This window comes from Eumetopias jubatus, unplaced genomic scaffold (assembly GCF_037043125.1).
Source record: "Eumetopias jubatus isolate StellerSeaLion01/CBP00866 unplaced genomic scaffold, mEumJub1_p1.0 scaffold_10, whole genome shotgun sequence".
Taxonomy (NCBI): Eukaryota; Metazoa; Chordata; class Mammalia; order Carnivora; family Otariidae; genus Eumetopias; species Eumetopias jubatus.
In genome coordinates this window covers 120,031,761-120,058,900 of record NW_028274816.1, presented here as the reverse complement: position 1 = coordinate 120,058,900, position 27,140 = coordinate 120,031,761, and the positions used below count along the sequence as shown (strand labels likewise).

At 42.2% G+C, this 27,140-nt stretch overlaps 1 protein-coding gene across 4 annotated transcripts in view; it reads left to right on the top strand.

Moving 5' to 3' along the window:
- The first annotated feature begins 6,628 nt into the window (after window positions 1-6,628).
- Window positions 6,629-27,140, top strand: part of SLFN5 (schlafen family member 5) — a 41,681-nt gene continuing 21,169 nt past the window's right edge. The window contains exons 1-4 of one of the 4 annotated variants that reach the window (XM_028109243.2): window positions 6,629-6,839; window positions 7,320-7,519; window positions 23,303-24,357; window positions 25,387-25,512. In XM_028109243.2, coding sequence (XP_027965044.1) covers window positions 23,343-24,357; window positions 25,387-25,512 — 1,141 coding nt within the window. In that variant the 5' untranslated portion in view covers window positions 6,629-6,839; window positions 7,320-7,519; window positions 23,303-23,342. Of the gene's footprint in view, window positions 7,520-7,581; window positions 7,713-8,640; window positions 8,860-23,302; window positions 24,358-25,386; window positions 25,513-27,140 lie in introns of those variants that run through there. The other 3 variants (XM_028109241.2, XM_028109244.2, XM_088028362.1) reach the window with 3 other exon arrangements.

The window sequence follows — 27,140 nt, the reverse complement described above, 5'->3', positions numbered from 1 at the left end:
GTGATACAATACATTAACAAAAGAAAGAACAAGAATCATATGATCCTCTCAAGAGATGCAGAAAAAGCATGTGACAAAGAACAGCATCCTTTCTTGCTCAAAACTTTTCAGAGTATAGGGATAGAGGCTACGTACCTCAGTATCATAAAAGCCATCTATGAAAAACCTACAGCGAATATCATTCTCAATGGGGAAAAGCTCAGAGCTTTCCCCCTAAGGTCAGGAATGCGGAAGGGATGTCCACTATCACCACTGCTATTCAACATAGTATTAGAAGTCCTAGCCACAGCAATCAGACAACAAAAAGAAATCAAAGGCATCCAAATCGGCAAAGAGGAAGTCAAACTCTCACTCTTTGCAGATGATATGATACTTTATGTGGAAAAGCCAAAAGACTCCACCCCAAAACTGCTAGAACTCATACAGGAATTCAGTCAAGTGGCAGGATATAAAATCAATGCACAGAAATCAGTGGCATTCCTATACACCAACAACAAGACAGAAGAGAGACAAATGAAGGAGTCAATCCCATTTACAATTGCACCCAAATCCATAAGATACCTAGGAATAAATCTAACCAAAAAGGCAAAGGATCTGTACTCAGAAAACTATAAAATATTCATGAAAGAAATTGAGGAAGACACAAAGAAATGGAAAAACGTTCCATGCTCATGGATTGGAAGAACAAACATTGTGAAGATGTCAATGCCATCTAGAGCAATCTACACATTCAATGCAATCCCCATCAAAATACCATCCACTTTTTTCAAAGAAATGGAACAAATAATCCTAAAATTTTTATGGAACCAGAAGAGACCCCGAATAGCTAGAGGAATGTTGAAAAAGAAAAGCAAAGCTGGCGGCATTACAATTCCGGACTTCCAGCTCTATTACAAAGCTGTCATCATCAAGACAGTATGGTACGGGGACAAAAACAGACACATAGATCAATGGAACAGAATCGAGAGCCCAGAAATGGACCCTGAACTCTATGGTTAACTACTCTTCGACGAAGCAGGAAAGAATGTCCAATGGAAAAAAGACAGTCTCTTCAACAAATGGTGTTGGGAAAATTGGACAGCCATGCGCAGAAGAATGAAACTGGACCATTTCCTTACACCACACACAAAAATAGACTCAAAATGGTTGAAAGCCTAAACGTGAGACCAGAGTCCATCAAAACCCTAAAGGAGAATACAGGCAGCAACCTCTTCGACCTCAGCCGCAGCAACTTCTTCCCAGAAATATTGCCAAAGACAAGGGAGGCAAGGGCAAAAATGAACTATTGGGATTTCAGGAAGATAAAAAGCTTTTGCACAGCAACAGGAACAGTTAACAAAACCAAAAGACAGCCGACAGAATGGGAGAAGATATTTGCAAATGACATATCAGATAAAGGGCTAGTATCCAAAATCTATAAAGAACTTATCAAACTCAACACCCAAAGAACAAATAATCCAATTAAGAAATGGGCAGAAGACATGAACAGACATTTTTCCAAAGAAGACATCCAAATGGCCAACAGACACATGAAAACATGCTCAACATCACTCGGCATCAGGGAAATCCAAATCAAAACTTCAATGAGATACCACCTCACACCAGTCAGAATGGCTAAAACTAACAAGTCAGGAAACGACAGATGTTGGCAGGGATGTGGAGAAAGGGGAACCCTCCTACACTGTTGGTGGGAATGGAAACTGGTGCAACCCCTTTGGAAAACAGTATGGAGGTTCCTCAAACAGTTGAAAATAGAGCTACCATATGATCCAGCAATTGCACTACTGGGTATTTACCCCAAAGATACAAATGTAGGGATCCGAAGGGGTACGTGCACCCCGATGTTTATAGCATCAATGTCCACAATAGCCAAAATGTGGAAAGAGCCAAGATGTCCATCGACAGATGAATGGATAAAGAAGAAGTGGTATATATACACAATGGAATATTATGCAACCATCAAAAGGAATGAGATCTTGCCATTTGCAACGACGTGGGTGGAACTGGAGGGTGTTATGCTGAGTGAAATAAGTCAATCAGAGAAAGACATGTATCATAGGACCTCACTGATATGAGGAATTCTTAATCTCAGGAAACAAACTGAGTGTTGCTGAAGTGGTGGGGGTGGGAAGGATGGGGTGGCTGGGTGATAGACATTGGGGAGGGTATGTGCTATGGTGAGCGCTGTGAATTGTGCAAGCCTGTTGAATCACAGATCTGTACTTCTGAAACAAATAATGCAATATATGTTAAGGAAAAAAAAAGAAGAAGATAGCAGGAGGGGAAGAATGAAGGGGAGTAAATCGGAGGGGGAGATGAACCATGAGAGAGGATGGACTCTGAAAAACAAACTGAGGGTTCTAGAGGGGAGGGGGGTGGGGGGATGGGTTAGCCTGGTGATGGGTATTAAAGAGGGCACGTTCTGCATGGAGCACTGGGCGTTATTGCACAAACAATGAATCATGGAACACTACATCAAAAACGAATGATGTAATGTATGGTGATTAACATAACAATAAAAAGATTTAAAAAATGGCTATTAGGGGATTGAACATTTCGGTTCAATGACGTGTGTGTGTGTGTGTGTGTGTGTGTGTGTGTGTGTGTGTTGGCAGGAAGAGGTGATTTGCTAGAATACCTCAGGTGGTGTTGCATATTTGCTACTGTACATAATGTCTGATTATAACATTTAGATTGGTGAGCAGGTTGGGTCTCACTGGGCCAAAATCAACGTGTAAAGAGGACTGCCTTCCTTTCTGGAGGTCTAGGGCAGAATCTGTTTTCTGGCTTTTTCAGCTCCGAGAGTCTGCCAGCATTCCCTGACTCATGACCCCCTTACATCTTCAAAACCAGCAGTGGCTGGTCAAGTCTCTCTCACCTTGCACACCACTCTGACAATGACCCTTCTGTTTCCTTCTTCCACACGGAAGGCCCCTTGTGATTACAGACTCAGATGATCCAGGATAATCTCTTTATTTTAAGGTCAGTTGATTAGCATCCTTAATTATCTCTGTAATCTTAATTCCCCATGGCTTGTAACAACATCTCTCACAGGTTCTGGGGATTAGGGTGTGGGCATCTTTGGGAGGCCATTATTCTGCCTCCCACACTCATTCTCAGTGATCTAAAGATCTGAGGGAGGGTACAGAGAGAATATTCTGAGCCACTTTCCTATACCTGCAAAAGCAAGTAGAGCATTGGACACATACCAACTGGGCTCCTTCAGGGAGAGTATAATCACCCACTGGGACAACCTCAGGATGCTCTTGGATCTCAGTGTTGGTGCTGAGGGCCAGAGAACTGAGATTCTCCCCACCATCTTCTCTCATGTGTGTGATTTGTATAAACACTTGTTAAGGATGCCTCATCCCTCCTCTGAATAAAGTTGTTGTGGTGAGGTTTCACCCCACTTTGTCAAATGGCAAACATTGTTCTTAAAAAATCATAAGAATATTTATGTAAGATTTATTTTTTAAATATGTTTTTATTGAGGGGCACCTGGGTGGCACAGTCAGTTAAGCAGCTGACAGCTGACTCTTGATTTTTACCTCAGGTCATGATTTCAGGGTCATGAGATAGAGCCCTGCATTGGGCTTGGGACTCAACTCGGACAGAGTCTCTTTAAGACGGACTCTCTCTCTCTCTCTCTCTCTCTCTCTCTCTCTCTCTCTCTCTCTCGGCGCCTGGGTGGCTGTCAGTTAAGCGTCTGCCTTCACTGCCTTCAGCTCAGGTCATGATCCCAGGGTCCTGGGATGGAGCCCCGCATCGGGCTCCCTGCTCAGCTGGGAGTCTGCTTCTCCATCTGCCCCTCCCCCCACTCATGCTCTCTCTCAAATAAATAAATAAAATCTTAAAAAAAAGATTCTCTCCTTCTGCCCCTCCCTCCTAAAATAAATAAATAAATCTTAAAAGTTTTTTAAAGAATCTGTTGTTATTGCAAAAAGTAAAAAAGAAGAAGATGGAAATGGGTTTTTGCCTGAAAAGTGAATATTATAAACAAGTTACTCAGGTTTGAAAGAAAGACTGTGGCAGCACTGATAAGGCTCTATGCTAAAACTATAGCTCTCAGTTGCCTAGGAAAAGTCTGACCAGCCACAATGTCACTGAGCATGGAGCCCAGCGTCAGTCTCCCCGGATCTCTCATGGGGAGATGAATTGGGTTTTCTATGGACTACGATCTACAGACCATGGCATGCAGCCTCCAACCTGACTGTGACTTCAGCCTCATGTGCTGGCAGTTGTCACCCACACATGGAAGTGATTCTCTTTAATACAGCATTTCTCTTTCCATGAGACACTGCCTGAACCTTCCAAGGTGTCACATCCCTTTATTTATTTATTTATTTACTTACTTACTTACTTACTTACTTTTTAAAAAGTTTTTATTTATTTATTTGAGAGAGAGAGAGGGAGAGTGCACGAGAGAGCACAAGCAGGGGGAGCAGCAGAAGGAGAGGGAGAAGCAGGCTCCCAGCTGAGCAGGGAGCCGGATGCGGGGCTGGGTCCCAGGACCCTGGGATCATGACCTGAGCCGAAGGCAGACACTTAACCAACTGAGCCACCCAGGTGCCTTGTGATATGTCTCTTTAATCTCTTCTAAGGTGATATGTTCCTTCTCTTTAGCTTGCTCCCTGCTTAGCTTGTTGAAGGAAAAAAGATGTAAAGATTGCATTAACCGTGTGTGTGTGTGTGTGTGTGTGTGTGTGTGTGTGTGTGTGTGTGTGTGACCAATAGTGGCTCTTGGCATTTCCTACTCTTGGACAGAGCAAACCCAAGAGTTTTACTTTTAATCTTGAGTAAATATGAAGAATAAATCACTTTCTGCCCTTACTTACCTCCTACCCTAGACAAACAAAGGGATAAAGATGAAAACTTAGTAGAGGGACAACATATCACCAAAGCATTACTCCCCTTTTCCAGGCCTTCCAGAATCTCAAGATCAGGAAGGGGGAATGGGAGAGTAGGGCTGGAACCAGAAATGAAGATGTAGTGCTGTGGTAATTATGACTCCAAAGTGCGTGGAAGCTGAAGTCTTTTCTAGAAAAAGTTGAGGAGACCTGGATAACTTGGGCACCAAAGGGGGTGGATAGAAAGGTGAGAAGGAAAGATCCGGTTCATACAGCAGTGAAATGAAAGGTCTAGATGCATGGGTAAAATTTAGAAAGATCTAGGTAAGTCTTTAAAACAAAACGTTAAGGAGTTGGAAGCAAGTTCTGCCAACTACATACAATACGATACTGTTTACATATGGCTCAAGTGTACGGAAATGTGTGAGACTCATGTATGAGTGACATCTACATATGTCATAAAAGTATACAGAATTCTATGAGGATTGTAACTTAGAATTTAGAAAATTGTATTGGTTATCAGGTGAGGAGGGCACAGGTGGGGTGAGGGAATGAGACCAGTGGGAGGTACACAAAAGTATGGCTAATGTTTTATCATTTAGCTGGGTGGTGAATACATGGGAGTTCAATGAATCATTATTTTCGTACTTTCCATACACCTCAGATATTTGACAATACATTTAAAAATTAGGGGTTGCTTGGGTGGCTCAATCGGTTAAGTGTCTGCCTTCCGCTCAGGTCATGATCCCCGGGTCCTGGGATCAAGCCACAGATCTGCTCAGTGGGGAGTCTGCTTCTCCCTCTCCCTCTGCCTTTCCCCCTGCTCTCAATCTCTCTCTCTCTCTATCTTGCAAATAAGTAAATAAAATCTTAAAGAAAAAAAAAAGCAGGACCCCAGAGATGACCACAGATTGTGTCCTCCAGACTGGTCCCTCCTCTTTGATTTTCTGGTAACTGGCCAGCCTCCTTGTCTCCTTGGCTTGTCCTGGGTCTACAGAGTACCCTGCTGAGAGTGACCGAATCCTTTCTGGGCATAGATTTGAATGCTCTTGGGCAGCAAGGTAGACTCAAGTCCTACAATGACTTTCCTCCAGCCCCTTATCTCAAAGCTTCGGACTCTCCCCATGCCCAAAGGGTCTGGATGGGCCTGATCCCTAACCCGGTCTTGAGAAGTGAGCGAAACAGCAAGCGCCCCGGGGGCCAGACTGTGGTAGCCCAGGTCCCCGCCTGACCCAGGCATCATAGGCAGCCCAAGAGACCTCTAGCTCCTGGCGAGAAGGTGGGAGAGTGTTTGCTGGGAGGGTTCATGCGGTCCTTCAGGCTGGATTCGGGAGTTGGGAGTGAAGAGATGGAGAAACAAACATTTGCCAGAATTTTAAGAGGGCGGAGGAATACAGAAGGAGGTCCCTCCCGGAGAAGGGCAGCTGGAGTCAGGACGGGGCTGAATGCTTCAGGGGCCTCCAAGTGCTACTTCGGCCCCTGGGGGCGCGGGCTCGGATCAGTCTCCCGCATCCGACTCCTCGCCCCCCTGGGCCGGCTGCGCGCTTCCTTGGGTGCCCCGCGCCGCAGTGCGCACCCTGGGGTCCAGAGAGTCCCGCGCGAAGCCAGACCTTTCGAGAGCTCCCAGAACATGTTCGGGAATAAAATTAGGACGAATGAACTGAAAACTGACGGTGTTGCACAAGACCTGGGTCTTGTCTGCAGGGACAGACGAATCGAAAGGACAATTTCTTATTTCTTTCACCAAAATACTATCGTCGGAGGCTGCTTGGGTCTCCCCCAAGCGGCGGCACCCGCGGCCGTTCTCGGGGTCCGGTCATCACCCCTTTACGAAGTAAAGCATCCGCAAGAGGAGGCGGAATCAAACTTCTCGAATTGAGGTGGGGAAGCGGGACGCGAGAAAGCGGAGGCTTAATTTTCTGCCCACCGCTCGACCCAACGCTCCCACCCCCGCACTTCCCGGAAGCAGATCCCCGGCCGCGGATGCCGCAAGTCGAGCGGGAATTCAGGGGCGGGAGGTGTTGGGAGGAGACAACTGCGGAGCGCGCGGGGGGAGGCTGGGCCGCCGGGGAAGGGCTTGGAGTCCCGCTGGGGAGGACTGAAAGCCGTAGGGAGAGTGTGTGTGTGTGGGCGGGGTGAGAACTGTAAGCTTCAAAAAATTAATCGAACAGAGAAACGATAAATAAGATCCCCCTTGGGGCGCCGGGGTGGCTGAGTCGGTTAAGCGGCTGCCTTCGGCTCCGGTTATAATCCCAGGATCCTGGGATCGAGCCCCGCGTTGGGCTCCCTGCTCAGGGGGGGAGCCTGCTTCTCCCTCTCCTTCCAGTTCATGCTCTCTATCTCTCTCGCTATCTCTGTCTCTCTGTCTCTCTCTCTCAAATAAATAAATAAAATCTTAAAAAAAGATCCCCCCCCCTCCAAAAAAACCCCACCTCTATCCACCAAATGTAACCAAAGCTGTTGTCCTTGCAGAACTGGGTTTCCGGGTCTGCAGAAACCATACTGGTGGGCTGTCCCACTGTTTCCCGCGCGGTGCCCCGCCCTGTGAGGTATCGCTCAGTTCAGCGGATATAAGGCCCGGGGCACCGCAGTCAAGGTCTCGGTTGTGGACTTGGGAGGCTCCGTCGCCTACTTCCGAAGTGAGGAGGTCTGCATAGTAGAAACCTCGGCGGGTAAGGAGTTCCCCCGCGCTCGTTTGCACAGATCCTCTAAAAGCTCGGCTTCTTTCCCTTCTTAGGTCTGCGCGGGTTCCATGAGCTCACCTGAGCTCCTTTCCGCTCCGGACGTTTGGTCTGCTGTCGGTAGAAACTTCCAACGACAGGGGAGCAGTGGGGGATCCGCAAGCTAGGAGGCTGCGAAGGCCAGGTGCGCAGGGGAGGAGGGTGAGGCGCGCGGCCTCACAGCCTAGATCTTTCCAAACCGAGCTCGGTAATATTTCCCCATTGTTTAAGAGCGCGAAGAACTTTCGAGGAAAGAACCAAATCAGTTTCCGGGGCCCCTGAAGGTGAAGCCAGTGAGGCTGTAGCCTGCGGATAAATAGGGTCAGTGTCCATTTTATTACGAGAGACTGTGTTCCGAGGATGCCTGTGAGGCCCTGGCTTGCAACGTCAGTCTTGAAAGAACAGCATCGGGCAGTGTGGGAAGACTCCCGCAACGGTTGGGGAAGCCCTGTATCCCCCATTAAGTGGCCAGTAGGACCCCCGTGGATTCTGTCTACAGAGGCTAGGCTGCTGTGAGTGACTCCATTCCCCCTTTTGCACACGACTGTGGTAGGACCCAGAAGGGAATCCTTGAGAACGAGTGATGGTGGGAGGGGATGCCCGGACACGGTGGCCCCTCACTGATGGCAGATCTCAGAGCGAAGCTTCTACAAGGAGGTGGGGGCCCTGGCTAATGTTGGCGAGGCTATGCCTGCCTTACAAGGAAAGAGAAACTGATTCCTCTTCAGTCTGCGCGGGGCAGAAGCGGAAGGAAGTTCCTGTAGCCACAGGAGCAGCTAAGCCTGAGCGTCCCGCGTCCGACGTGTTCCTTAAAATGTCACAAAACTTTTCAACTCTTTTGTTTAAATAAGAAAACTAACAATCACAAGTTTTAGTACCTACTTGCAAATCAAAGAAGAGTGAAATGTGATGGTCGGTTCCTGGCCTGATTATGAAAATGCACAAGTGTTTATGCCTATCAGAAAACAGAAATCAATTTCAGTATTATTATCATAGCGACAAGACATTAAGTATATAACCATTCATAGTTATAGTATCTCTTCAGGCTAATGGACATGACCATACGCCAGAGCAACAGTCTCTGAAGACCAGGTTCTTTAGAGGATTCCCCTGCTAGGACAAAAAAAAAAAAAAAAAAAATCTACAAGGGCAACTTTATGAAATTCAGTACTTCCTGCTTTTATGCACCTGTATTGGAAGGGAGAGCATTTTCTCTCGTTTTGCTGAGGTCATTTTCACTGGCAGTTAGGAGGCCCTGCTGATTGCCACTGAGAGGGGACTTGGCAGGCCTGGTAAGTCAAATCCACAATTTGCAAGGGAAAAGACAGGGTGGGATGGTTGTTACTAGCAACTGAGCATGGGACATACCAAGGTGTCCATCTGGAGTGTAGCACAATTTGGGATGCTGATAAATAATTCTATCAAAGATATAGTATCTATGGAAGAATTTCAGTAATAGAAGGCACATCGATCTCCCACTGGTTTTTGAGCTAATTATATATATTATAAAAATACATTTTACTTATCTTTTCACCATCATTCATGTAATTTTTAATAGCTTTATTGGGTTATTAATGACATAAAATAAACTGCACATATATTTCTTTAAGTAAGCTCTATGCCCAACATCGGGCTTGAACTCAGACCCCAAGAACAAGAGTCACATGCGCTACCAACTGAGCCAGCCAGGCACCCCTAAACTGCATATATTTAAAGTGTACAAGCTGAAGCCAGCACTGCAGTTGAGATAGTGAACATAGCTTATCAGCCCCAAAGTGCCCTTTTATAACCCCCACCTCCCACTCTCCTGTCCTTCCCACCACCCTGAGCCACGGTTTTCTGTCACTATAGATTAGTTTGCATTTTCTAGAAATTTATACAAATGGATGTGCTCCCCTTATACAAGTAGCTATGATATGTACTGTCTTTTTGTCTGGCTTTTTCCACTCAGAATAATTATTTTGAGATTCATTCATGTTGTGGGTACCCATAGTTCTCTCCTTTTCCTTGCTGAGTAGGCTTCCATTATATGGACAACCCAAATTTGTTTCTGTTAGTGGGCATTTGGGTTCTTTCTAATTTGTGGCTTCTACCAATCACATTAAGGTATAGGTCTTTGTAGGGACTTATGTTTTCATTTTTCATGGGGAAATACTTAGGTGTGAAATGGCTGAGTCATATGGTAAGTGTTTGAAACTACCAAACTCTTTTCTAAAATGGTTGTATTTATGTTTCTGCCAGGAGCCTATGAGAGTTCCCTTTTCTCCGTATCCTCACCAATAGCTGGTATAGTTAGCCACATTAGCCATTAAAATAAGTGTGTAGTGCTATCTCATTGTCGTTTTAATTGGCATTTCCCTAATGACTTATGATGGTGAATAATATTTCATGTACTTACTTGCTCTCCATATGTCTTCTTTGGTGAAATATCTGTCCAAATCTTTTATCCATTTTTAAATTGGGTTTTCTGTTTTCTTATTCTCCCCTTCCAAGGGTCCTATATCTAATCTAGATACAAATTACTTATCAGATATATCATTTGCAAATATTTTCTTCTGGTCACGACTTGTATTTGAAAATACAAAAGAATGAATTCTTTTAACGGGTGTCTTTCAAAAAGATGTTCTTAAAATCCATTGTATATTATTTTTTTTCTTTTATGTAGTGTACATTTAGTAACATCTCTAAAAAAATGTTTGCCAAACCCAAGGTAAAAATATTTTCTCCTATGTTTGCCTCTAGAAGTTTTGAGGTTGAGAGGCTGAATATATAAATGGACACTGGCCAAACCATATGTAAGCACAGAACTCTTTTTTTTTTAAGGAGAGAGAGGGCATGTGAAGGGGTGGGGAGAGAGAGAATCTTAAGCAGGCTCCGCCCCCAGCACAGAGCCCCACAAGGGGCTGGATCTCACAACCCTGAGATAGTGACCTGAGCTGAAATCAAGAGTTGGTCACTTTACTGAACCACCCAGGAGCCCCTAAACACAGAACTCTTGACCCACAACATGGCAGCAACCACCTCTGGAAGCAAAACTACAACCCTCGCAGCAAAAGTGGTCAGGACTTGATTTTTTTTCTTTTTAATTTTAAGATTGATTTATTTATTTGAGAGAGAGAGCGCGCACAAGGTTGGAGGTGGAGCCGAGGGAGAGAGAAACTCAAGCAGACCCCGCACTGAGCACAGAGCTGACGAGGGGCTCCAACTCAGGACCCTATCATGACCTGAGCTGAAACCAAGAGTGGGTAGCTTAACTGACTGTACCACCCAGGCGCCCTAGGACTTAGTTAATAAATTCCAGCTTTTCTGATATTTGTCTCCACTTCCAACTCAAAACAAAACAAAGAAAGCTAAACAGGCTCCCAAACCGTCACAGAAGATGTACCACTTCTAGTAAGCTCACTTCCAGTTTCCCTAGAAGACCAATCTCAGATCAGAGCATCTCTGAACCTCCTCTCTCTCTCTGTCCCTCTCTCTCTGTCTCTCTCACTATAAAGCTTTCCCATTCCTCTGCCTGCTTTTGAGTCTCTGCCATCACAAGTGATGGTGGCTGACTCCCTTGTTACAGTGAGCTCTCCATAAATAGCCTCTCATTATTGTATTTGGGCAGTATTCACTTAGTTCCACATAGTCTTAGGTTTTACATTTAGGTCTGTAACACATTTTAAATACATTTTTGTAAATGGTGTCAAATATGAATTCATTTCTTTCCCTATGTGGATATCCAATTGTGTCAATCCTATTTGTTGAAAAAAATTAACACTTCCTATCCGTATGTATGTGGGTCTATTTCCAGACTCTTTATTCCATGAATCTATTTATTTGTCTTTATACTGGTTCTACACTATCTTGGTTACTGTAACTGTATAATAAGCTAATTAATTGAAATCAGTTGATGTTAGTATTCCAGTTTTATTCTTTGAGAGCGTTAAATCTTTAAAATATCTTATCTATTTACCCTTGTAGTTACCATTTCCAGTGGTCTTCCTTGCCTTGTGTATATTCATTTTCCAACTAGTATCATTTTCCACTTGACTGAAGACTTTCTTCACCATTTCTTACATTGCATTCTTTTTTTTTTTAAAGATTTTATTTATTTTTTGACAGAGAGAGAGACAGCGAGAGAGGGAACAGAAGCAGGGGGAGTGGGAGAGGGAGATGCAAGCTTCCCGCGATGCAGGGAGCCCAAGCCGAAGGCAGACGCTTAACTACTGAGTCACCCAGGCGCCCCTTACACTGCATTCTTAATAAATTCTTTCAGCTTTTATATGTCTGAGAAAGTTTTTATTTCCCTTTTTTTGATTAATTTTTAAAATTGAGATGAAACTCACATAACAAAAATTAACCATTTTAAAGTGAACAAATCAGCCGCATTTAGTACATCCACAATATTGTACAACCACCACCTCCATCAAGCTTCAAAACATTTTCATCACACCCGGATAAAACCCAACTTAGCAGCTACTTACCATTCCCCTGTTCTCCTAGTCTTTGGCAATCAACCATCTTCTTTGTTTCAATGATATTATCCATTCTGAATATTTCTCATAAATGAAATTTTATAATATTTAACTGTCTTAGTTCAGGCTGCTATGACAAAAATACCATAGACTGGGAGATTTACACAACAAACGTTTATTTATCACAGTTCTGGAGGCTAGGAAGTCCAAGATCAAGGTGCTGGCAGATGTGGTATCTGGTGAGGAAACTCTTCCTGGTTTGCAGACAGCTGCCATGGTGGAAAGAGCAGAGAGAGAGGAAGCAAGCTCTCTTCGGTCTCTTCTTACAATGACACTAATCTCATCATGAGGGAGCCACTCTAATTACCTCTAGTTACCCACCTGCTAATCCATCTCAATAGGGGTTAGGGTTTCTTTTCTTTTCTTTTTTTTTTTTTTTTTAAGATTTTTAATTTATTTGACAGAGAGAGACACAGCAAGAGAGGGAACACAAGCAGGGGGAGTGGGAGAGGGAGAAGCAGGCCTCTCGTGGAGCAGGGAGACCCATGAGGGGCTCGATCCCAGGACCCTGGGATCATGACCTGAGCCGAAGGCAGATGTTTAATGACTGAGCCACCCAGGCGCCCCGGGGTTAGGGTTTCAACATATGAATTCTAGGGGGACATTAATATACAGTCCATAACAGTGATCTTTGTGTCTGGCTTCTTTCACTTAGCATAATGTTTTCAAGGTTCATCCGTGTTGAAGCATGTATCAGTAACTCATTCCTTTTTTTTATGTTATGTTAATCACGATTATCGTTAGTTTTTGATGTAGTGTTCCATGATTCATTGTTTGCTTATAACACCCAGTGCTCCATGCAGAATGTGCCCTCTTTAATCCCCATCACCAGGCTGACCCATCCACCCACCCCCCTCCCCTCTAGAACCCTCAGTTTGTTATTCAGAGTCCATAGTCTCTCATGGTTCGTCTCCCCCTCTGATTCCCCCCCTTCATTCTTCTCCTCCTGCTATCTTTTTTTTTTTTTTAACATATAATGTATTATTTGTTTCAGAGGTACAGGTCTGTCTGTGGTTCAGCAGTCTTGCACAATTCACAGCACTCACCATAGCACATACCCTCCCCAATGTCCATCACCCAGCCGCCCCATCCCTCCCACCCCCCACCACTCCAGCAACCCTCAGTTTGTTTCCTGAGATTAAGAATTCTTCATTATCACTGAGATCATATGATACATGTCTTTCTCTGACTGACTTATTTCACTCAGCCTCGTTCCTTTTTATGGCAGAAAAATATTCTATTGAATGGATTGTAGAATATTTTGTTTATCCGTTCATCTGCTGATAGACATTTGAGTTATTTCCACCTGTTGGCTATTGTGAATAGTTCTGCTATGAACATTCATGACCTATTTGAATCTGGCAGATTTGAGTACCTGTTTTCTTTTCTTTAAATTTTTTATTGTTATGTTAATCACCATACATTACATCATTAGTTTTTGATGTAGTATTCCATGATTCATTGTTTGTGCATAACACCCAGTGCTCCATGCAGAACGTGCCCTCTTTAATACCCATCACCAGGCTAACCCATCCCCCACCCCCTCCCCCTTTAGAACCCTCAGTTTGTTTCTCAGAGTCCATCGTCTCTCATGGTTCGTCTCCCCCTCCGATTTCCTCCCCTTCATTCTTCCCCTCCTGCTATCTTCTTCTTCTTTTTTTTTCTTACCATATATTGCATTATTTGTTTCAGAAGTACAGATCTGTGAGTCAACAGTCTTGCACAATTCACAGCGCTCACCATAACACATACCCTCCCCAGTACCTATCACCCAGCCACCCCATCCACTGGGGAGGGTATGTGCTATAGTGAGCTCTGTGAATTGTGCAAGACTGTTGAATCACAGATCTGTACCTCTGAAACAAATAATACAATATATGTTAAAAAGAAGAAGAAGAAGAAGAAGATAGCAGGAGGGAAGAATGAAGATGGGGAAATTGGAGGGGGAGACAAACCATGAGAGATGATGGACTCTGAAAAACAAACTGAGGGTTCTAAAGGGGGAGAGGGGTGGGGGATGGGTTAGCCTGGTGATGGGTATTAAAGAGGGCACGTGCTGCGTGGAGCACTGGGTGTTATGCACAAACAATGAATAATGGAACATTACATCAAAAACTAATGATGTAATGTATGGTGATTAACATAACAATAAAAAATAAAAAAAATTCCTCATATTGGTGAGGTGATATGATACATGTCTTTCTCTGATTGACTACTTCACTGAGCATAACACCCTCCAGTTCTATCCACGTCGTTGCAAATGGCAAGATCTCATTCCTTTTGACAGCTGCATAATATTCCATTGTATATATATACCACTTCTTCTTTATCCATTCATCTGTCAATGGACATCTTGGCTCTTTCCACAGTTTGGCTATTGTGGACATTGCTGCTATAAACATCGGGGTGCACATACCCTTTGGATCACTACATTTGTAACTTTGGGGTAAATACCCAGTAGTGCAATTGCTGGATCGTATGGTAGCTCTATTTTCAACTTTTTGAGGAACCTCCATACTGTTTTCCAGAGGGGTTGCACCAGCTTGCATTCCCACCAACAGTGTAGGAGGGTTCCCCTTTCTCCGCATCCCTGCCAACATCTGTCTTTTCCTGACTTGTTAGTTTTAGCCATTCTGACGGGTGTGAGGTGGTATCTCATTGAGGTTTTGATTTGGATTTCCCTGATGCCGAGTGATGTTCAGCACTTTTTCATGTGTCTGTTCGCCGTTTGGATGTTTTCTTTGGAAAAAAGTCTGTTCATGTCTTCTGCCCATTTCTTGATCGGATTATTTGTTCTTTGGGTGTTGAGTTTGATAAGTTCTTTATAGATTTTGGATACTAGCCCTTTATCTGATATGTCATTTGCAAATATCTTCTCCCATTCTGTCGGCTGTCTTTTGGTTTTGTTAACTGTTCCTTTTGCTGTGCAAAAGCTTTTTATCTTCCTGAAATCCCAATAGTTCATTTTTGCCCTTGCCTCTCTTGTCTTTGGCAATGTTTCTGGGAAGAAGTTGCTGCGGCTGAGGTCGAAGAGGTTACTGCCTGTGTTCTCCTTTCGGATTTTGATGGACTCTGGTCTCACGTTTAGGCTTTCAACCATTTTGAGTCTATTTTTGTGTGTGGTGTAAAGAAATGGTCCAGTTTCATTCTTCTGCACATGGCTGTCCAATTTTTCCAACACCATTTGTTGAAGAGACTGTCTTTTTTCCATTGGACATTCTTTCCTGCTTTGTCGAAGAGTAGTTAACCATAGAGTTGAGGGTCCATTTTCTGGGCTCTCTATTCTGTTCCATTGATCTATGTGTCTGTTTTTGTGCCAGTACCATACTGTCTTGAGGATGACAGCTTTGTAATAGAGCTTAAAGTCCGGAATTGTGATGCTGCCAGCTTTGCTTTTCTTTTTCAACATTCCTCTAGCTATTCAGGGTCTCTTCTGGTTCCATACAAATTTTAGGATTATTTGTTCCATTTCTTTGAGAAAAGTGGATGGTATTTTGATGGGGATTGCATTGAATGTGTAGATTGCTCTAGGTAGCATTGACATCTTCACAATGTTTGTTCTTCCAATCCATGAGCATGGAACGTGTTTCCATTTCTTTGTGTCTTCCTCAATTTCTTTCATGAATATTTTATAGTTTTCTGAGTACAGATCCTTTGCCTCTTTGGTTACATTTATTCCTAGGTATCTTATGGTTTTGGGTGCAATTGTAAATGGGATCGACTCCTTGATTTGTCTCTCTTCTGTCTTGTTGTTGGTGTATAGGAATGCCACTGATTTCTGTCTACCACTTGACTGAATTCCTGTATGAGTTCTAGCAGTTTTGGGGTGGAGTCTTTTGGCTTTTCCACATAAAGTATCATATCATCTGCAAAGAGTGAGAGTTTGACTTCCTCTTTGCTGATTTGGATGCCTTTGATTTCTTTTTGTTGTCTGATTGCTGAGGCTAGGACTTCTACTACTAAGTTGAATAGCAGTGGTGATAGTGGACATCCCTTCCGCGTTCCTGACCTTAGGGGGAAAGCTCTCAGTTTTTCCCCATTGAGAATGATATTCGCTGTAGGTTTTTCATAGATGGGTTTTATGATCTTGAGGTATATAACCTCTATCCCTATACTCTGAAGAGTTTTGATCAAGAAAGGATGCTGTACTTTTTCACATGCTTTTTCTGCATCTATTGAGAGGATCATATGATTCTTGTTCTTTCTTTTGTTAATGTATTGTATTCACGTTGATTGATTTGTGGATCTTGAACCAACCTTGCAACCCAGGGATAAATCCCACTTGGTCATGGTGAATAATCCTTTTAATGTACTGTTGGATCCTCTTGGCTAGTATTTTGGTGAGAATTTTTGCATCCATGTTCATCAAGGATATTGGTCTGTAATTCTCCTTTTTGATGGGGTCTTTGTCTGGTTTGGGGATCAAGGTAATGGTGGCCTCATAAAATGAGTTTGGAAGTTTTCCTTCCATTTCTATTTTTTGAAACAGTTTCAGAAGAATAGGTATTAATTCTTCTTTAAATGTCTGATAGAATTCCCCTGGGAAGCCATCTGGTCCTGGGCTTTTGTTTGTTGGGAGATTTTTGATGACTGCTTCAATTTCCTTAGTGGTTATAGGTCTGTTCAGGTTTTCTATTTCTTCCTGGTTCAATTTTGGTAGTTGATACATCTCTAGGAATGCACCCATTTCTGCCAGGTTATCTAATTTGCTGGCATAGAGTTGCTCATAATATGTTCTTATAATTGTTTGTATTTCTTTGGTGTTGGTTGTGATCGCTCCTCTTTCATTCATGATTTTGTTAATTTGGGTCATTTCTCTTTTCTTTTTGATAGGTCTGGCCAGGGGTTTATCAATCTTGCTAATTCTTTCAAAGAACCATCTCCTAGTTTCATTGATCTGTTCTACTATTCTTTTGGTTTCTAGTTCATTGATTTCTGCTCTGATCTTTATTATTTTTCTTCTCTTGCTGGGTTTAGGCTTTATTTGCTGTTCTTTCTCCAGCTCCTTTAGGTGTAGGGTTAGGTTGTGTATTTGAGACCTTTCTTGTTTCTTGAGAAAGGCTTGTATTGCTATATACTTTCCTCTCAGGACTGCCTTTGCTGTATCCCAAAGATTTTGAACAGTTGTGTTTTCATTTTCATTGGTTTCCATGAATTTTTTAAATTCTTCTTTAATTTCCTGGTTGACCCATTCATTCTTTACTAGGATGCTCTTTAGCCTCCATGTATTTGAGTTCTTTCTGACTTTCCTCTTGTGATTGAGTTCTAGTTTCAAAGCACTGTGGTCTGAAAATATGCAGGGAATAATCCCCATCTTTTGGTACTGGTTGAGACCTGATTTGTGACCTAGGATGTGATCAATTCTGCAGAATGTTCCATGGGCACTAGAGAAGAATGTGTATTCCATTGCTTTCGGATGGAATGTTCTGAATATGTCTGTGAAGTCCATTTGGTCCAGTGTGTCATTTAAAGTCTTTATTTCCTTGTTGATCTTTTGCTTAGATGATCTGTCCATTTCAGTCAGGGGGGTGTTAACGTCCCCCACTATTATTGTATTGTTGTCAATGTGTTTCTTCACTTTTGTTATTAATTGCCTTATAAAATTCGCTGCTCCCATGTTAGGGGCATAGATTTACAATTGTTAGATCTTCTTGTTGGATAGACCCTTTAGGTAGGATATAGTGTCCTTCTTCATCTCTTATTACAGTCTTTGTTTTAAAATCTAATTTGTCTGATATAAGGATTGCCACCCCAGCTTTCTTTTGGTGTCCATTAGCACGGTAAATGGTTTTCCACCCCCTCACTTTCAATGTGGGGGTGTCTTTGGGTCTAAAATGAGTCTCCTGCAGACAGCATATTGATGGGTCTTGGTTTTTAATCCAATCTGATAGCCTGTGTCTTTTGATTTAGCCCATTTACATCCAGGGTAACTAATGAAAGGTATGAAAATAGTGCCACTGTATTGTCTGTAGGTGACTGTTACTGTATATTGTCTGTGTTCCTTTCTGATCTATGCTGCTTTTAGGCTCTCTCTTTGCTTAGAGGATCCCTTTCAGTATTTCTTGGAGGGCTGGTTTTGTGTTTGCAAATTCCTTTAGTTTTGGTTTGTCCTGGAAGCTTTTTATCTCTCCTTCTATTTTCAATGACAGCCTAGCTGGATATAGTATTCTTGGCTGCATATTTTTCTCGTTTAGTGCTCTGAAGATATCATGCCAGTCCTTTCTGGCCTGCCAGGTCTCTGTGGATAGGTCTGTTGCCAATCTAATATTTCTACCACTATAGGTTACATATCTCTTCTCCTGAGCTGCTTTCCGGATTTCCTCTTTGTCTCTGAGACTCGTAAGTTTTACTTTTAGATGTCGGGGTGTTGACCTATTTTTATTGATTTTGAGAGGGGTTCTCTGTGCCTCCTGGATTTTGATGCCTGTTTCCTTCCCCACATTAGGGAAGTTCTCTGTTATAATTTGCTCCAATATACCTTCTGCCCCTCTCTCTCTTTCTTCTTCTGGGATCCCAATTATTCTAATGTTGTTTCGTCTTATGGTATCGCTTATCTCTTGAATTCTGCCCTCGTGATCCAGTAGTTGTTTATCTCTCTTTTTCTCAACTTCTTTATTTTCCATCATTTGGTCTTCTATATCGCTGATTCTCTCTTCTGCCTCATTTATCCTAGCAGTTAGTGCCCCCATTTTTTATTGCACCTCCTTAATAGCCTTTTTGATTTCGATTTGGTTAGATTTTAGTTTTTTATTTCTCCAGAAAGGGTTTCTCTAATAACTTCCATGCTTTTTTCAGGCCCAGCTAATAGAATCTTTAAAATCATGATTCTGAACTCTAGGTCTGACATCGTACTAATGTCCATATTGAGTAGGTCCCTGGCAGACGGTACTACCTCTTGTTCTTTTTCTTGAGGTGATTTTTTTTGTCTTTTCATTTTATCCAGAGGAGAATAGATGAATGACAGAACAAAACGCTAACAGGGTAACAACGTCCTCAGAAAATATACTCTAGACAAATCAGAAAAGACCTGAAACCAGGGGGAAAGAAAGGGAAAGAAAGAGAAAAAAAAAGAAAAAGATAAAAACAAACAAAAGCAGAAGAAAACAATAAAAAACAGAATATGATCAAATATGATCAGGCTGGTGAATAGGTCAGTGCCACACACTAGATTTTGGGTGTATTTTGGTCTGTTAGAAGAATGTGCCTCCCAAATTTTAAAGAAAGAAAGACTTACATATGTATAAAATAACGGTTCTTACAATGAAGGGATGGAATATGACTCTAAAGATGAAAATTATAAAATTTTCATAAAAGGAATTGATAAGAAGTTGTTTGAAAAAAGAAAGAAGAGGATTTAAGAAAGAAAGAAAGAGAAAGAAAGAAAGAGAAAGAAAGAAAGAAAGAAAGAAAGAAAGAAAAAGAAAGAAAGAAAAAAGTGGGAGAGAATATGATCAGGCAGGAGACTAAAACAAAGCCATACACTAGAGATTTAGGGTATATTTTGATCTGTTAGAAGAAACTGTATCTCAAAATTTTAAAGAGAGAATAACTTATATATATATATATATGCCAAAAATAAGGGTAACTACTATGAAGGGATAGGATATGACTCTAAAAATGAAAAATAATTTTTTTTTAAAAAAGGGATTAATAAGATGTTGGTTGAAAAAGGGAAAAAGAAAAATTAAAAAAAAAACAGTTAAAAAATTAACTTTGAAAAACTAATGAATTATGGTAAGAAAGCCATGAATTCTATGTGCAGTATTCCCCTAGCGCTGGAGTTCTCCCGTTCTCCTGGATCGGTAAACTTGGTCTTGGCTTGCTGGCTGTTCGTGCTGATCTTCTGGGGGAGGGGCCTGTTGCCGTGGTTTCCAAATGTCTTTGCCGGAGGCTGAAGTGCCCCGCTCTTGTCGGTCCGGGCTAAGCAAGCTGCTCGGGTTTGCTCTCAGGAGCTTTTGTTCCCTGCAAGCTCTCAGTACAGCTTTAGAGGATGAGAGTGAAAATGGCTGCCTCCCAATCTCGCCCCAGAGGAAGCAAGAACTCGGGGCTCCGCTCCTCGGTGTGCCCCCAAAGAAAAGCAGTCACTCCTGTCTCCCTGGTCTCCAGCCGCACTCCGTGCTCACCCGGCCTGTGACCGAGCGTTTCTATCTCTGGCTCCCGACCCCGTGTGCAGTCTCCAAACCCAGCAGATCCCTGCGGTGCGTTCCCGCGCCGCTCCTCCCCGGGAAGGAAGGGGAGTCTCCCTGGATCTGCCGCTTGTTGGGTCCCTGCTGGAGGAGCAGTGGCCCGACTGGGCCGCGGATCACAGTTTATGGCCACCCCGAGCTGCGAGCCCGCGCCTCGGCTCCGTCTCTGCAGCCGGCTTCCCCGCTCCAATACCCGGGAGCTCTGCCGCACTCAGGCACCCCCGGTCTTTCTGTGACCCCGAAAGTCCTGAGACCACACTGTCCCGCAAGGGTTCCACCCCCCGCTTAGCCACTGGAGCGACGTCCCTCCGCGGAGCCAACTTCTAAAAGTTCCGATTTTGTGCTCCGCGGCTCTAGCACTTGCCAGAAGTGGCCAACGGAGGCCCCCTCCCCCGCCGTCTATCCTCCCGAATATCGCCTCGGATTCACTTCTCCGCACGTCCTACCTTCCAGAAAGTGGTTGCTTTTCTGTTCAGAGAGTTGTTGCTATTCTTTTCTTTGATCTCCTGTTGAGTTCGTAGGCGTTCAGAATGGTTTGATCCCTATCCAGCTGAATTCCTGAGACCAGACGAAATCCAGGTCTCCTATTCCTCCACCATTTTGTGCCGCCTCCCTGAGTAACTGTTTTTAATTCTGTTTGGTATGTACTTTAGAGTAGAATTGCTGGGTCTTATGGTAATTCTTTGTTTAACTTTTTGAAGAATCTCCAAACTACTTTCCACAATGGTTGCATCATTTTGCATTCTTACCAGCGGTGTATGCTGATCCCAATTTCTCTAAATCCTCACTGACTCTTATTTTCATTTTCTCACCACCACCATCATCATCATCACCATCACCATTCTAATAGGTGTGAGGTGGTATCTCATTGTGGTTGTGGTTTGCATTTCCCTAATGACTAATAGTATTGAGCACCTTTTCACATGCTTAATGGTCTTTGTTCCTCTTCTTTGGAAAAACATCTGTTCAAGTCCTTTGTCCATTTAAAAAATTGATGGTCTTCTTGTTATTAACGGAATTTTTGAAAGGTATTCTCCCTGGGTATAGAACTCTAGGTTCATAATTCTCTTTTCTTCTTTCATTGGTTTAAAGATGTTGATCCATTATCTTTTTGCTTTGTTTCTGACAAAAACTTCTAACGTCATTCTCTGTTCTTTGTGTAATGTATCTTTTTCCTCTGGTTGCTTTGAAGATTTTCTCTTTATCTTTGGCTTTAATCAACTAAATTTTGATGCACTTTGGTGTAGTTTTCGTGTTTCTAGTACTTGGAGCTTGTTGAATATCTTGGATCTTGATCTTAATTTTTTGCACGTTACATCAAATTTGGAAAATTTCCAGCCATTATTTGTTTAAAAGTATTTTTGTTGTTTCAGACAGGAAAGTAATCTGGTCCCTGGTATTCTGTTCTGTCTGGGAGTGGAAGTCTCTTATATTTAGTTTTGAAAGTCAAAGTTTCATAAGACATAGTGAGAAAATCAGTGGCCCTTTATTCTGCCTCCTTCTTCTGCTCTCTAGGCAACCTCTTGCCTCTTTGGCTTTTTCTTTCAAGCAATGTTAAGTATATTTCTAAACAACATGCTCATGCTCACACATCTCCCCTGTCCCCTTTTAGATACTGTCTTTTTCCAGAGCTGATCTCGCTCCCTCCCACTTCACTACCCTTTCACACTTCACTACCCTTTCTCTCCCCACATCCTGCCAGTATGATGATACCATTTCTGATCAGAACAATATTGAGAGTTGATAACATTATGATTGTCATTTTGTTCACAGCTATGCCATATCATGGCTTATGGCTATGTTTTCTCCTTTATACTATTTTTCATTTTAAACTTAGAGTTATTGTCTTATCTTTGTGTTTACATATTTTCCTAAGTTCCTATTACTCATCCACCCCCAAACTCTCTACCTCTTCAGCTGACTAACTCATTAAGCAGTCCATCAGCTGTACAGTCTCACGTGCCACCTACTGAAGTCTGCTGCCATCTTGCTCCCATTCTGGCTGGTGATCTTCTAGGCCTGCCCCACAGCTGTCACTCTGGGGTCTCCCTTCACACTTGTCCAGGGGATTGTGTTTGCTTCTCTCTTGGGTTGGATCTTTTGTTCCCTGCATCGAGCTTTTGAGGAAGGAAGTTGGGGGGGGGGCGGTGTCAGATAGCATGACAGCTTCGTTCACAGCAAAGTACCCTTGATAGAGGATTGTGTAATGATGTGTGAGTTGGTCTAGTTGCTCCTTCTCTTTCCTCAGTTGCCACGGATGAATCAAATATTGGCAGCTGTGGGGATGTGCATCACTCACACTTGCTCTTCTGTCCTGAGGTGTGGTTGGCAAAGATGGTGTGTCTGCACACTGTCACTCAGTTTAGGAAATGTCAAAAGCCCACCTGTACCCGCCAGCTTGGTTGATCCAAACAGTCAATAATTTGTCTGTTAGTTTCAAACAAATTGTATATATACTTATATTTAATTTACATATATTTTTGCATGAGATGAGAACTGCTTGGACCAGGGAAACCTAAAGGGTCTGTTCCATAGCAACAATGACAAATTACCAACTCAATCAGATTTGCTCCTTCTTCAGATTGGGCTATAAAATAATCTAAGAATTGCCCAGGTCTCAATGGGAGGAGAAAGAGCACCAAGAAAAGCAATAAACATCAAGACACCCCAGAGACACCTCTGACAGTGAAAGCCTTCCATTTGCATTCCAGCTTCAGTCCTCATGTATCTACAATTTCTTGTTTTCTGCAGGTGAACTGGGAGACACTGCCCTCAGAGATCTTGGTACAAACAGTTACTAAAATCATAGCATAAAAATAGCCTCTTGATCATTTCTCTGGTGGTAGTGGGCTTCCGGCAGACTTAGCTCCTCCCCCTGTCCTCCACACTTACTTCATGTATGAGCCTGGCTTCAAACTCTGTGGGCAGAAAGGAAGTGACCAGCTTCAGAAAAGTGGCCTCAAACTGTCGGTTTTCTCACTTTCCCTCGTCTTGTCCTATTCTAATGTTCTGTCTTCCTGTTTTTTTAGGAGAACCTTTCAGGATAGGAACGGGACAAGTGCCGAGAAGATGAGTGTCAAGGTGGATTTGGAAACAAACTTTGCCGAATGTGTCTTAAATGTAGGAAAGGTCATCCTTGGGAATAAACAAAGGAACGACATGAAGCCTCAACTGCAGAAGAAACAGAGTAAAATCATCGTGAATGCAATCTGTGCTCTGCTGAATTCTGGTGGCGGAGTGGTCAAGGCTGAGATTGAGAACAAAGACTACAATTACAAAATCCATGGCGTAGGACTGAAAATGCCTTCAATTTTTAAAGGCTATTTAGATGAGATGCAGCAGGGGGACCTCTTTTTTATTTTTGTGAAGTCATGGAATGCCGAGGCCTCTGGTGTACGACTGGCAACCTTGTCCTCCAATCTGTACCACAGATACAGAGCATCGACTGATGTCATGAATTCTCAGGAAGCACTGGCGTTCCTCAAAGGGAGAACTCAGACTCTTGTGAATACTAATGATTCCAGTTCGTTAAGTCCCCAGAAAGTTCGAGCTGGTGTACAAGATGATGGTAACATAAGGGCCTCAGCTGCTGCTTTATTTGCTAGAACTCACCTTCAGTTCCTAGAAGAGCTCAACTTTACTACGTCCCTCCACGTTGAATTTAAAATGTTCTCAACAGAGGTGTCCCAGTGCTTTAACGAGAGTCTCCCCAGTTGTGTGTCTGCATTTGCAAACACCGAAGGAGGGTATATATTTTTTGGTGTGTGTGATGAGACCAAGCAAGTCATTGGATGTGAAAAGGAGAAAGTAGATCTTGTCGCCTTGCCTCATTTTATTGATTGCTGTATTAGGAAACTACCTGTCCATCATTTCTGTACACAGAGGCATGAGATAAAATATGCTGTCAAATTCCTTGAAGTGCACAATAAAGGGGCCCTCCATGGATATGTCTGTGCAATCAAGGTGGAACGATTTTGCTGTGCAGTGTTTGCCAAAGTGCCAAGTTCCTGGCAGGTGAAGGACAATCGTGTGAAACAGCTGGTCACAAAGGAATGGATAGCTTGGATGATGGAGGCTGATCCAGGTCAGGGAGAAGAATCCACAATGATTGCAATGTTCGCTGGGGGCAAGGGGGAGAGGTGGGGAGGGAGGAAGGGGGATATTATTTTAGAATCTAGGGAAAGAGAGGTACTCTCTGAATTGCAGATGCTTGATTTATTCTTTCCAATTGCTACAGTTGGTAGGTCACTGCACTTCATTCCCTCTGCCCATTTTGAATACCCAGCATTCAACAAAAAGATGTTGCCTTGGGCTAGTAGACCTACTAGAGGTTGGTGCAGGGGGCTGTCTGACCTAGTAATTTTTATTTTCATACCCTTTCTTGTGTTCTTATTCAGGTCTCTTCTTTTCCTTTCTGAATATGAATTCATTTAATTATTTAGGAAATTCTCTTCCACACATACATATGTGTCCTCTTTAACTTACTGCCACTTTTCCCTGCCTTTCCATTTGCCTGAGTATACTGCCACTTTTCCCCTGCCTGAATTAAACATTCTCCCTTTCTCATTGCCCCACTTCCATTCTGAACTCAAATACGACCTATCCATGGCTGGCCCCTTCCTTTCTGACCTTTCCTTTTCAGAGCACATGTGATGCTAACCATGACTGATAAACCAAAGCAAGTGTTGGTGATGTGCATCCCCCTTGGAAAATGAAAGCCCAGGATGAAATTGGACAAAATAAATTAGTGATAACTTCTCCAGAAGTCCAGAAAAACAAAGTCCATTTCAGAGTCTTCTCAGAAATCTGTATCTATTGACCTTTCTACCTTCTAAAACTACATTTAAAAACATAAACATTCTAAAAATATAAAGTTTGTTTCAATAGAATACAATTAAAATGAAAAATGAAAACTAGTGCTCCATACTGGTACATCCCCCCACTCCCCCAAGATATAAGTAGGCTTTCCTAAGCTGACTTAGGATGTAGACACAAGGATCTGCAGGCCAAAGCTTTGAGTTCCAAGATGAAGTGAAAGGCTTTGCAACACAGCTCAGCTATAAGTTGGCGTCTGCCTTTTTGCATATTGAACTCTTGCTTCTTGTTTCCTAAGATCTTTCCAGATTTTCTGAGATGGTCCTTGCACTGAGTTTGTCATCCAGCACACCACGTAGCAGGACTGTGTGCACTCATAAGAATTTTGAATGTCTGAAAGAACAGCAAAAACGTTACTTTCCAGGTAATTAATCTCTGGTTGCTTTGGAATGTGTTGGTTGTTCCTTCATATGCAAAAGAGAATAAAACTAGACTTCTATTTATATTATATATATATATGCTATTTATATAAATCAATTCCAGAAGGTTTAAGGACTTAAATGTCAGGAACAAGCCTTTTGAACTTTTAGAAAGAGAGGAAGAGATATCCATGAGTAATTTTGTGTCATTGAGATAGGAAAGGATTTCCTAAACTAGATGTAAAAGTATTAACCTTAAACGAAAAGATTGATAAGTTTCACTACATTAAAGTTAAGAACTTCTGTTCCTCAAAAGATATCTTAAAGAGAGTGAAAAGATTCAACTAGGAGAAGATTGCAAATCCACGTAGCTGACAAAAGATTGGTATCAAGAATATATAACGAACTTACACAATTTTTTAAGAGGACAAACCATCCAGTAGACAGATGAACAATAGTGATAAAGATATATTTCTCAGAAAAGGAAATGCATATGTCCAATGAACTTATGAAGAGATGTTCAAGCCATCAGCAATGAACGAAATGCACAAAACCACAAGTAGATACCATCTTACACCATTTAATTGAAATACCAGATGTTGGAGAGGTTGTGAGTATCAGAATCTGCTGTACATTGCTGCTATGAATTCAGTGGGCTTAATCCCTTTGGAAAACAAATTTGACATTACCTTGTATAGTTGGTCATTTGCATACTTTACCAGGTAGTAATTCTTTCTAGTTTCTAGTGCAAAATGTGTACGTGTGCATCAGATGTATATAATTGGAGAGATCCCTGTGACTTCTCATAGATTACTATTTGTAATAGCCCCAAACAGGAAACAACCAAATTATCTATTGTCATAACAATGGATAAATATATTGTAGTATATTCACATAGTGGAATATTATTCAGTGGTGAAAATGAATGTACTACAAATATATGCAAGCACAAGGCTGAATCTGAGTGATATGTAAGTACCTTACTCATAGATTTACCCAATTCTTTTATTGATTGTATAGTGTTTCATAGTATTCCTAAACATGGATGTTATTAATTTTAGCTACTTTTATTGTGAAATACATTATACATACAGAAAGTACATAGAACAAAGATATAACTTAATAAATAACTAGGCAGTGAGGAGCACCTGGTTGGCTCAGTTGGGGGAGTGTGTGACTCTTGATCTCAGGGTTGTGAGTTTGAGCCTCACAGTGGATGTAGAGATTACTTAAATAAATAACACTTTTAAAAAACAGTTATTATGCAGTGAATCCTGTGTAACCACCACCTAGGTAAAAAAAATATATATATAGAACTTTGCAAACACCCCTGCTACAACTTCTTTAACCAGTCCTTTCTTTTATAGAATTTTATATATCTAATTTTTTCTATTTTAAACAATGCTACAATATACATTTTTCTAAAAATGCCTTGAGGTATTCCTTAAAGATAAATTCCAAGTAGTAACAATCGCTTGTAAATTTAGGTGAGCATTGCCAAATTGTAATTCAAAACATATACAAGAATATGCTTTCCCCAAATTGTATTACCATGGCACTTCTCTTCTAGAAGAAGCTTAGAATCATTTTGTTCCACCAAAAAGAGAAGGACAGGTTGAAGTTATTTTGATGG